The sequence below is a fragment of the Brachyistius frenatus genome, unplaced genomic scaffold (assembly GCF_029030835.1).
Source record: "Brachyistius frenatus isolate BFR_SWC_R1_liver_20210118 unplaced genomic scaffold, ASM2903083v1 Contig_66, whole genome shotgun sequence".
Taxonomy (NCBI): domain Eukaryota; kingdom Metazoa; phylum Chordata; class Actinopteri; family Embiotocidae; genus Brachyistius; species Brachyistius frenatus.
Genome location: NW_027210665.1, coordinates 1694766 through 1706580, shown reverse-complemented (window position 1 = coordinate 1706580; position 11815 = coordinate 1694766). Strand labels below are relative to the sequence as shown.

Sequence of the window (11815 nt, the reverse complement as noted above, 5' to 3'; positions counted from 1 at the left end):
TTCACAGCCTTTGCCATGACACTCAAAATTGAGCTCAGGTGCATCCTGTTTCCACTGATCATCCTTGAGATGTTTCTACAACTTGATTGGAGTCCACTGTTGTAAATTCAGTTGATTGGACATGATTTGGAAAGACACACACCGTCTATATAAGGTCCCACAGTTGACAGTGCATGTCAGAGCACCAACCAAGCCATGAAGTCCAAAGAATTGTCTGTAGACCTCCGAGACAGGATTGTATCGAGGCTCAGATCTGGGGAAGGGTACAGAAAAATGTCTGCAGCATTGAAGGTCCCAATGAGCACAGTGGCCTCCATCATCCGTAAATGGAAGAAGTTTGGAACCACCAGGACTCTTCCTAGAGTCGGCCGCCCGGCCAAACTGAGCGATCGGGGGAGAAGGGCCTTAGTCAGGGAGGTGATCAAGAACCCAATGGTCACTCTGACAGAGCTCCAACGTTGCTCTGTGAAGAGAGGAGAACCTTCCAGAAGGACAACCATCTCTGCAGCACTCCACCAAGCAGCCTGTATGGTAGAGTGGCCAGACGGAAGACACTCCTCAGTAAAAGGCACATGACAGCCCACCTGGAGTTTACCAAAAGGCACCTGAAGGACTCTCAGACCATGAGAGACAAAATTATCTGGTCTGATGAAACAAAGATTGAACTCTTTGGCCTGAATGCCAAGCGTCATGTTTGGAGGAAACCAGGCAGCGCTCATCACCTGGCCAATACCATCTCTACGGTGAAGCATGGTGGTGGCAGTATCATGCTGTGGGGATGTTTTTCAGCGGCAGGAACTGGGAGACTAGTCAGGATGGAGGGAAAGATGAATGCAGCAATGTACAGAGACATCCTTGATGAAAACCTTCTCCAGAGCGCTCTGGACCTCAGACTGGGGAGAAGGTTCATCTTCCAACAGGACAACGACCCAAAGCACACAGCCAAGATAACAAAGGAATGGCTTCGGGACAACTCTGTGAATGTCTTTGAGAGGCCCAGGCAGAGCCCAGACTTGAACCCGATTAAACATCTCTGGAGAGATCTGGAAATGGCTGTGCACCGACGCTCCCCATCCAACCTGATGGAGCTTGAGAGGTCCTGCAAAGAAGAATGGGAGGAACTGCCCAAGAATAGGTGTGTCAAGCTTGTAGCATCATACTCAAAAAGACTTGAGGCTGTAATTTCTGCCAAAGGTGCTTCAACAAAGTATTGAGCAAAGGCTGTGAACACTTATGTACGTGTTATATTTTCGTTCTTTATTTTTAATAGATTTGCAAAAATTTTAAACAAACTATTTTCACTTTGTCATTATGGGATATTGCGTGTAGAATTTTGAGGAAAAAAATGAATTTAATCCATTTTGGAATTAGGCTGTAACATAACAAAATGTGGAATAAGTGAAGCGCTGTGAATACTTTCCGGATGCACTGTACATCTGCTTTACCCGAGTGAAAATGTTTATCACAAAATTGTTTAAATTAGTTGGAAAACCTTTTAAAAGATACACAAGGTTTAATTTTGGCTCATTACATTCAGCCTAATAGCCTTCTAATTCTTATCTTAAGTGAGGATGAAAAAAAAATAACAACACTTTATTGATTATCTTTTTCTTTATTGATGTAACAGCAGAAACTTCAGGCCTGCTCAGCCCCTGGACAGAGGTTGGTGAGTTGGCCTTCAAACGCTGCAGTACATACGGGAAATTCAGGCCTTTCTCACAGAGAACATGTTGACTAACCACACACACACTTAATAACATGAACATCTGCATTACATTCAGATGTGCCAGTGCAGGACCCTGCAGTGTACGAGGTAGCTCACCAACAAGCCTACGAGACATCGTAGACGTTATGAGTCGCAGCTTTTTCTTGCAGCTATTAAAGTCAAAATGTTTGCTGTGAAAAAGACCTTCATGTGTGTCATCCTGAGCTGGACATTGGTAACTGGGTACAACACGACCACTGGAAAGTACTGGAATAACGCTCTGTGTATTCCATAAGTGTCATGTAGATGGTTATGGACAGACACGGGATCATCCTTGACAGTAAATTATTGTCTTGTGCTGCAAAAACACAAATATGACCACTTATATTTTTCCATTGAGTTGACCACAGCCCCGGTGTCCAGCCTAATCTTTACGTCAGGGGCCACATTTCTGCACAGCCGTCTCCGAGGACATCCCAGAGCCTGCAGCTCCACCGACACCTTCGTCAGGTCCGGGGCTCAGCGCGGCAGCTGGGCCGTGTCCTTTCGACTCGTGCCCCGATATCCTTTGAGCTAAGGTGAAAAGAGAAACACGTGTTAAGTCAGTGACATGTGCAGTATAATACTCCACTATTAACCTACATGCTCACTCTGTCGTTACCTCGAATACCCCTGATCTCATGGATGTGCTTTACCACATAATGGTCATATAAATTAACAACAGTGATGTCTGAGCAGGTTAATGTATAAAAAGTGTTCAATGTTTGTTGAAATCACATAAAAGTGAAGTGTATAACGGCATATAGTATCATAAAATCGTGATTTATAGTGAACAAAGTCTCCTTGAAAAGTCCAGTTTAACTAGAGTCACAGTTCAGTTTATTTTTAACGAAAGGTCTGATGTTCTCCGAATATCTCTTTTTTTAAAAGAAGTCTACAGTTGTAATAATTTTCTACTACACTTTTGCAGAAGTCTCTTTACCTATCGCACTACATGGTGTGATGATGGGCTTTTCCAGATGCTCTCCCTCAGCAATGGAAGCCCGGATCCTCCTGACCACGTAGATGCTGGCTGGGATGTGAAACAAAAAGATGCATTGTAAGCAAGTAGAAAAAAATTAAAAATAATATATATATATATGTGTAAATTAAAGCATCTACCACAGTCTATTCCAGTATATAGACTACTTAAAGTTTAAGTATTCACTGTGCAAAAGGGCCAATTTCACAACAACATTGTAGCCTATTACTGGACAGTAATTAGTGATGCATTAATCATGCTAGATCACTTAAATGTTGCCGATGGTAAAGGTTGGGATTAAGTCATGCTGGGTATCTTAATTGATAATACGATGACTAATTTTTAAACAGATAAATGAATTGGAGTGCAATATTTCCCTCTTAATGTCGTGTATAATGTAGTATGAAATGGTATTGCTCAAGGAAAAGCGTCTCATCCGAAGCAAAGGACAGTACTTCAGTAAATGTACTTAATTACTGTATATATTTTACATAATATATCTTTACATAACGAAACAAAGCCACACAGCTTGATATCACGGTCCATTTTCCCCATTTCTACTCTCACAAGGACGGTTTGTTGCGTGGTCACGCGCTGATTTAATACACAAACAACGACGAAAACAAGTCGTACCTTTTATTAACAGTCACACCATTGCCTCCTCCTCTTTCCGTCGGCGGCTCAGGTAACTTTGTCCTCTGCAGGTACACACAGCTCCGTGCGTCTTCCAATATTAATTCCCGGGCAGTTACGAAAGCACACAACCAATTACATACCGCGAATAATCCTGGAGGCGGGGCTTAGAGGGACCTCTGCATTCTGATTGGATGAGCTGTTACGCAATATAAGAGGTGAACGCGTCCTGGACTAAAGCTGAATATTTACATACAAAAGAGGATCGAGATGAGCCGCACCTGCTCAAAGACCGGAGGGATGACATCACCGCAAGCGTTGGTTATAAAATTTAACCAAATTCAGATTAAGATGTTCCACATTCTAAGAAACAATTTATTTTACTGGTACTCCATTTTCTTATATTTTAATTTTAGACGCATGTAAAGAACTAGGTAATTTGGTACGACTCCTTAGCAATGTTGATAAAATTAAAAAAAAAAAAAAAAAAGCAAAAAAAAAAGAATTGAAACACATAATCGCACATATAATCGCAATTAGAATTCATTTATTAAATTATTCCTTCAGGCAGTCTCAATTTCCTTGAGAATTGGTATAAATTTAGAGTCTTTTAGAGAAATGTTTAAGAATTTACTTACTTGACAGTCGCTCACAAGTAAATTAAAGGAAACTTTGGGACCTATAAAATAACTTTAACCCACAGTCCAATGTCCCTATCAGTCAATTTCCAGGCGAGGTGGATTTTGCCCCACTTTATTTTGAAATGCTGCAAATATGAATATAAAAAAAATGAGTATCAAATCCAGTTAATCCATGTAATAATTTATTGTCGGGCATTCATTGCAATTTACAGAGTTTCATTAATCCTTATCCAATCTTGACAACCAACATTAATGATCATGTGCTCCATACACATTTGTCATTTGGAAGAGAAGCACGGTCAAATTTACCTGGACACATCTTTTCACAACAAGAGTACAGCAGTTTCTTATACAGTTGCATTTCTATATTCAATATATACACATACGATTTCATTTAACTTAAAACAGTTTCAGGACAAGCACAACAACTTCACACAGAAACTAGATAAATCTCACTCTTTCATAACATTTCAATACGTTTTTTTTTTTTTTTTAAATAAAAAATACAGTTGCAATCACCAAGGGAAAGAAATGAAAATAGTTAGAGGAGTTAAAGTTGTAAGGAATGCTGTGAGCTTGAAGGGAGGAAGATAAATTTGTTCAGTGTGTACACACCAGTGGACAATGATATTGCTGCAGACAAACTTAAGAGACACTACTTAAATGTTGATATTTTTATCTGTTATCATGTCTGTGTTGTAAACAAAAAGGTGATTCAGCATTACGTTTCTTCCTCCCATCAAACTGTCATGTTTTTTTTAAATCACTAAAGGAGACCTCACACAAAAACACAAACATTCACTAGAGGGCTACGAGGGAACCGCAGGAGTGTCGGCGGTCAGGACTTAGTCCATCCTGATCTTCTGATTGGTCATCCTGTAGATGATGCTGTCATATCCTGGGTCCATGTTCCACAGGTTGTAAGCGACGGCGATGACAGCGAGGGCCAGAACGATCATGAGCCACAGCACGATGTTGAAGATCACAGCATAGTGGAAGTTGTACTTGTAGGCCAGGTTGTAAGGGCTGCCTGGGTTACTCTGGAAAAAAAAAAAATAAAATATGGTAACTACATGCACCGAGTTACCAGTTTTATTAGGTACCACTAATGCAGTCAGTCCTCTCTTCATGAAGTGTTCAGATTTTGTTCAACTGCTTTTACTGACCAGCGTCAATGAGGAAAGACTGAACACCTTTCTGTAACTGCAACACAGTTGAACAGCACCACAAACTAAAATCCTCCAAACTCACCAAACAGTTGAATCAACACCTGTCTGAACGTTTCCAACAGGCCTGCTTTCCTCTGCTACCTGAGGTGGACCTCTAACCTTCGGTTTTGATGCGAGTGTTGGAGATAATAAGCATTAACAGGACCATCGGGACTCGCTCTGCACGGCTCTGCCACCCTCTCATCATAGACTTGTCCTACCCATTTTTTTTTTATTGGTGAAAAGATCAAAGCTCGCTTTGGTTCCAGACCTGAGGCATAAAAACTAGAAAGACGAAGTTAGACGACTGCAACTCGATTCATATTTGATGCACGAAGTTGGCGTTAACTTCTTGCATGAAATGGCTTTAATTGTTAATTCAGTGGCACCGATAGTTCCACCACAACACCAAATATATTGCGAGTGATCAGATGTTCTCCACAGGGTTTTTGTTCACATTTTGTCATTCATCATGTTATGCGACTGATCTTTTTCACATTTTTGACTTGTCGTATACGAAAAAATTGTTCCAGTCAGCCTGGACTGTGAGGCAGCATGCAGCAGTACCCTGCACTTCTCTCCTTAATGTATGCAGCCCTTTGTAATGTTAAAATCTGTGGCTGAGCGCCTTCTGTTATGACAAGCAAAGATGTCTGCTGTGAAAAACGGTCTATAGCGCGTTTATGTTCTTTCACTGTGATCGCGCGCTGTAATTGTGATGCACTGAAGGTTTGCAGCGGCAGATGGGATTTGGTTTTAAAATAGAGATTCGTGAGACTTTCTTCTTTTCTTCAAATTCCACCAAAATGAAAACTTGAAGGCGTGTAAATTTTTGAGGGGGTACATGACGCAACTGAACTGCAGCTCCAATGAGTGTAGCCTCAGAAGCTGGTCTCGCATCTGCAGCTTCTGTCCCCTCCTGACTGCACAGCGAGTCCAACCTGCCGAACATGATCTCTCTGACATGTGGAGCGGCTCGCCCCACACCAACAATATATGCCGCATCCACATTCATCTATCGGTCTGATTACAAATGCATTAAAACAGCAGAGATTTGGCCGTCTGTGACCGACTGTAAACTCTTTGAGACCGCTGAGCTCTGAGCTGCCAGCTGACCTCCCTGATGGACCCATCTGCACAAGTTATCATGTTATCTTCTCACCAAATGTCACAGAAAATACTGTCCTTCTGTCATATTATGTGAATGTGTTCCACAAAGATCGTCTGATCAGTTATAATAATATTCTCCCTTCCTGTGCACAGGGGAGAATAAAATTAATTAATGCTTTTATTCAAAGGGTTACAAAACGTGTGTCACAGAGGCACGAGATTACTTCCACAGTGGTCGGTCACCAGACTAGAACCAAATCAGTCCCATGTTTTTTAATGTTTTGTTGGAACTGGATTTAAATTTGTGATGCTGTTGATTTTTTTCACATGATAACGGAGTATTTCTGACATTTAGTCCACCCACATTGACAAAATGGGGTGGACAATATATTTACAAATAATATTCCACTGAACCAATGTTTAACCTTTCTTTTGGCACTAAACAGTTAAATAGTGGGCTCATTCAGACTTACAATCTGTCTGGATTCCAGGATTGAACGGGATTTCCTGGTTAAAGGAGCTTCGAATGTCTTCACTGTGACAACCTCCACCACAGCACTGTTGCCATAGAGACCATACACATCCTCTGCGAACTGCAAATGAAAGACATACACTTGGTTAAAATCAGATTGAATAAAAGGCTGACGAGGTGCACCACGTCTTCAGATCTCCTCCTTACCTTCTGAAGGACAGACGCAAGAATAGCCGTGGCGTCGCGGTACTGAGGGGAGTCTTGGCCGTAAAGCCGGCTCAGCTCCTCCAGGCCAGACAGCTCCAACGAGTACAGGTCAGGGGAGTGGTCCTTAGCCAAATGTCTATGTCTCTGCAGCTGCATAAAGGGAAGAAGACAGAGACATTGGAGTCAAACAACCCTGTTTATAAGAAGTAAAACAATGGTTTCAGACAGCCTGGGTGACTTACCAGAGCTGTGATATCATGCAGAACCTGGACCTCAGACAGGAAGAGCAAGTCAGCCTACGAAGCAAAATAATAGAGTTAAGAAGGGTAAAATATGATCTACTTCTTTTTTTTTAACATCAACACAGAGGAAATTTCATTAAGTAGAACTAAAGTCATATCATAGTTTTGCTTAATAAATATGACATAAAATTGAATAAAAAAAACATTTAAAACTAATGCTTGCTGGCTCCTAGAAACTGACCTCTGCGTTTCGGCTGAGGGAGTTGAGGGGAAGAGAAGCCAGCACAGAGCCGTCCTGGGACAGACGGGCACGGATCTGCTGCAAGGTGACCGGCAAGTCCTCAAACACAGCGTTGGCCTTCCCAAGCATATAGAGCCGCTGAGAGAGATAACACACAGGTTCACAGTTAAAGATACATAATAAGTAAGTGTCTGAAGAGTTAACTCGCAGCAATTCAAACCCTGTGGATCATAGTGCGTTACACTCTATCACAAGTTATACATTTCGTACTTATCATCGCACTCTGTGTCACACAGTTGGATGGACTTCTTTACAGTCATCAAGAAATATTAATCTCATACATCTCTAATGCTTAAGTTTCCAAATCTACTCGCATCTCTTCTCTCATTTAAATCTACTAAAGATCCAGTAACGATTGAACCTGAAATATCCCTCAAGTGTGCACCAACGTTGGCAGAACTGGTTTCCAGTTCACGTCTAAATGGAATCAACTGTCCTAAGATTTTTGCCTTTAGTCTTACATTTAACACTTATTTGATGTATTTTATGATTCATCTGACTGTTTTTATTAATTTCTTATTCATTGTGTAGTTGTGTTGTTGTTTTTTGCGAGTTGTGTTCTTAGGAATCTTTATTGTTCTCAGGGCTCTCTTGGAAAAGAGCTCTTGATCGTAATAAAACTTCCTGATTAAATAACATCTTAAAAATGAAGCGGATGGTAAGTATTACCCGTTGATTAAAAGTATATTTTCATTACCTCCTCACTGGGGGCCAGCTGCAGCACTACAGGTGTGTCCTCAGCAAACAAAGAGTGTACAGTCTCTGCAACATTATCCAGGGTGAAGGGTACCGGCTGCAGGAAGGAACAGAACCCACAGAAAAGTGAAGCTAACTTTCTATTCACACCCAGGCATAAATATGGTGTTCAAAAGGGTTGTGGCTCACGTTCTCCAGGGGGTAGGAGGCCACACTCTGAGGCAGGGCCAGGCTGTCGACTCCTCTCACCACCACCAGTATGTTGGCTCGGGGTCGCTGGAACAGCGGGCCGGCCTGCAGGCCCGGCCAGGACAGATCCTGGGCAAAGGAGCGCACGTTGTACATATGAGACACTGTAATCAGGAGCTTTAGCTACTTCTATAAAACGCAACACGCAAATAATACTGGTTAGCATTATGTCAGGTAACAAAGCACCTCTTGAACAGAGAAGCCCATGGTTAAAGCCACCAGGTCAGGGATCTTCTCTCCGGACACAGGCCAGTCGCCTTTCTGGAAGGACACAAAATCTGGAGCCTGCAGCACCGTCAGGCTGTCTGCATGGACACCTGTGTGGGAAAAAAAAATAAATAAAGAGACGACCGTTAATCCCAGTAAAACGTGGAAAGGAATAAAGTTGCTGACCAAATGTTTCCAAGAAGAAAAAGGGCATTTTCCCACCAACAGACTCGTTAAAGGACTTCAAGTCTACAACTTTTAAGCTTTATTATGGGCTTAGCAAAATTTGCACTTTTTTTTTCTCGGCCAATATATTACAAAACGTACTACTTATAATTCCAATAAAAAAAAATATATTTCAGCATTTGAGTTAATTCTGCCAAACGAATGGAGCCTGTGTAGATGCAGACAGAAGACGTTCCTGTAAAAAGGTTCCCACAAAAGGAACACGTTTTGACAGAAATGCCACGTAACACTGTACTCCTGTATTCCTCACGTAGAAATAAATAAACATTTCAGCTTGTGGTGTGACAGGAATAACTAAAGACCTGAATTTCAGACATTGTGTATACATTATCTGCTGCTTCGCAGTCACGCGTGGGAAGTAAAACTTGGGCAGATGTGAAGATGGAGAACTGAACAATTACTAACAACTGCATCTCCAATAGGTTTGGACATTAGGATTACACTGAGAAGTGACTGTAAACACCTCCTTCCTCCTCTGAGATGAGGATCCATGTTATTTCCGTCCCCGTAACGCCAACAGTATCTTCTGACTGATAGATTGTGTGTTGCAGCAGTAAGGAGAGCCCCTTTTTTTTTTTTTTTTTTTAACATCCCTGTACTGCAGCATGGAGGCACAAACTCGTGACCGATGATGAACGTAAAACAGGAACTAGCCTGGGTAGGCTCGGTCACATGACAGCGAAGGCTTCTGTAAATTAATAACCAGCTCAATTAGAAGCAAATAAATGCGCATTTCATTTCAATTAGTCGGGTTTGGATGTCAGGGTTAACGTTTTAGACGGATACGTTTACGCGTCCACGCTCATATGCGTAAACTGGACACGGGAGCGCAGACGGTGTTCCTGGCTGCGGTTGTGAGCGACCGGCCAAACGTCAAAATAAAATAAAAACGAGAGAGCGGAGTCACATCGAAAAGGTAAATAACGTCTCGTCTGTAGTTGCGCATTTCTTACCGGTTGTTACAAGGGAGCAGAGGAAAAACGCGACGGAGAAAACAGCCTCCATCCTTCGCCTGTTCGTCAGCGACATCTTTCTCCTTGCAAACAGCCAGCGATCAGCTGACACGACGCCGCAAAGACTGCTGGGATACTGACGTGACGTCAGCGCGGCTCTCGTAGGCAGGTGCAGCCGCAATACAGACAGTATTACTGAACATATTTGTTCAGATAAAGTTTGGTTATTGCCACATTATGTTTACCAAATGATATCAAATAAATATCCTTTCAAAAAACAAACAAAAAAACGCATCACGGCTTTTATCCAACCAACATTACAAAAATGTAGGAAAGAAATAGATTTAAGTTGTTTATTTTTCTATTTTTGTTTTCCTGTACTAAAACCTAATGTAGTTATATAAACAAGAGGCTTCTTTTTGTTGTTGTTGTTATATACCTGCAAGCTGAAACTAACAACTTCAATGGATAAAACTCGACACCTTTTTTTTCTTTTCCTCTTTTAACTTAGTGGTTAAGTGAGAAAGCTAATGACAAAAACAGTCCAATAACAATCCAGAAATACTTAACTTCAACTTCTTTCTTATTATCAACATGGAGCAAATGTGATTTGCACAGATCACGGGTGTACACTGACAAAGAACGGAAACAACCAAAGCTCGAAAAAGCGAGGAAATACACTGTATGCATGCATACAAATATTTAAACAAAAAAATACACCAGCAGAAAACTGCAGCAGATCGAGCCAAAAATGGACCCACTATTTTCATTCTGTTCATAAAAAGGGAAAAATAAGATTAAACCAAATACAAACTGAGGATATGACGAAATCCATTATATAAAGAGATTACGCTTTGAGGGATAAAACAGAGTCTCTGTTGTTTTTATCTCGAGCATCTTGCACCACCAGCCTGAAGGAAAAAGGTCAAACTTTATATGAAGTTGGTGACCGGCTCAGCAAGCCTGTTTTTATTCACCAAAACCGAGGCATCTAAACCAATAATGTCGGCTGCGTGGATAAACAGATATTTTTCAGACGGTTTAATTTCATTTTTGTGAGATTTATATACTGTATATTGCTTACACATCCTTTTTTTTTTTCTCGAGAATATTGGTGTTGTTCTTGGTTTTGTGGATTTTGGTCATTGATGAATCATTTCTAAATTCCACACTTCTAAGTTCATAATAATATTTCTTTTGTTTTGATTTTTTTTTTTTTTAGGCATTTGAAGACACCCCTGAGAAATTTGTGCATTTTTCTTTGATATATATTTTTTTTGACAGTTAACCATAATAAATAAATAAATATATCAATAAAAATAATAAGATTAATCAACAACTAAAATTACCATCGGTTGTAACTTTAACTGATTCAGAAGGTCGGGAGAAGGAGACATCTCTCCATTATCTCAAGAGTCTTCAAGTATTGAACAACCTCTTCTTTTCTTTTGATTATAAAATGGTTTAAAAAATAATAATAATTTATTGGAAAAGGAACAACAGCCACACCAAGAAATGTAAAAAAAAAAAAAAAAAAAAAAAATTGGATTTTCAATTTAATAGTACTGCACTACAAAAGAAGAAAATAAAGAGTAGAAAGTGATTAAGATTTAGTGAGATGATAAACAAACTCAAATCTGCATTTGTGTCCCTCTGGGTGAGAAGGGGTCCTTCAAAAGCTCTTTGACAAGTCAAAACGAGCTGTGTCCTGATCTGGTTGGTAAACAAAGAAACTGTCAAAAGCTGCTGTTTGTTTTAAAGAAAAAGAAAAAAAGACAAAGTTTTCTGGTTACGGCTCTTATGTGGGCAGCTGAGAGACGTTTAAACCCGCAGCACTTGTTCAAAACCTTTAAATGTTGCACATCAATCATATCAACCTTATTTCTGGAGCACATTAAGACTCAGTGAATCAGACACTAACATC

General features: G+C 40.6%; 1 protein-coding gene and 1 long non-coding RNA gene across 2 annotated transcripts; both read right to left on the bottom strand.

The window, feature by feature from the left end:
- Positions 1-1584: 1584 nt before the first annotated feature.
- Positions 1585-3477, bottom strand: LOC138625850 (uncharacterized). The gene is made up of 3 exons (XR_011311257.1): positions 3360-3477; positions 2688-2777; positions 1585-2278 (listed from the first exon to the last, which is right to left on the bottom strand). It is a non-coding gene; the product is annotated as an uncharacterized lncRNA (long non-coding RNA).
- A 692-nt stretch (positions 3478-4169) lies between these two features.
- On the bottom strand, positions 4170-10005 carry atp6ap2 (ATPase H+ transporting accessory protein 2). The gene is made up of 9 exons (XM_069707040.1): positions 9892-10005; positions 8672-8802; positions 8426-8554; positions 8238-8333; positions 7481-7618; positions 7240-7293; positions 6998-7147; positions 6792-6911; positions 4170-5040 (listed from the first exon to the last, which is right to left on the bottom strand). Exons 1-9 carry the CDS (start codon positions 9965-9967, stop codon positions 4846-4848), a joined length of 1089 nt encoding a protein of 362 aa, XP_069563141.1. The 5' UTR covers positions 9968-10005; the 3' UTR covers positions 4170-4845.
- Positions 10006-11815: the final 1810 nt, after the last annotated feature.

Excerpts from the sequence above, each read along its gene's own strand:
- atp6ap2 (XM_069707040.1), bottom strand. The coding sequence starts at position 9,967 with ATGTCGCTGACGAACAGGCGAAGGATGGAGGCTGTTTTCTCCGTCGCG. Across the intron at positions 8,803-9,891 it reads CTGCTCCCTTGTAACAACCG|GTGTCCATGCAGACAGCCTG; the intron begins GTAAGAAATGCG and ends TTTCCCACACAG. Across the intron at positions 6,912-6,997 it reads TTGCGTCTGTCCTTCAGAAG|TTCGCAGAGGATGTGTATGG; the intron begins GTAAGGAGGAGA and ends TTTCATTTGCAG.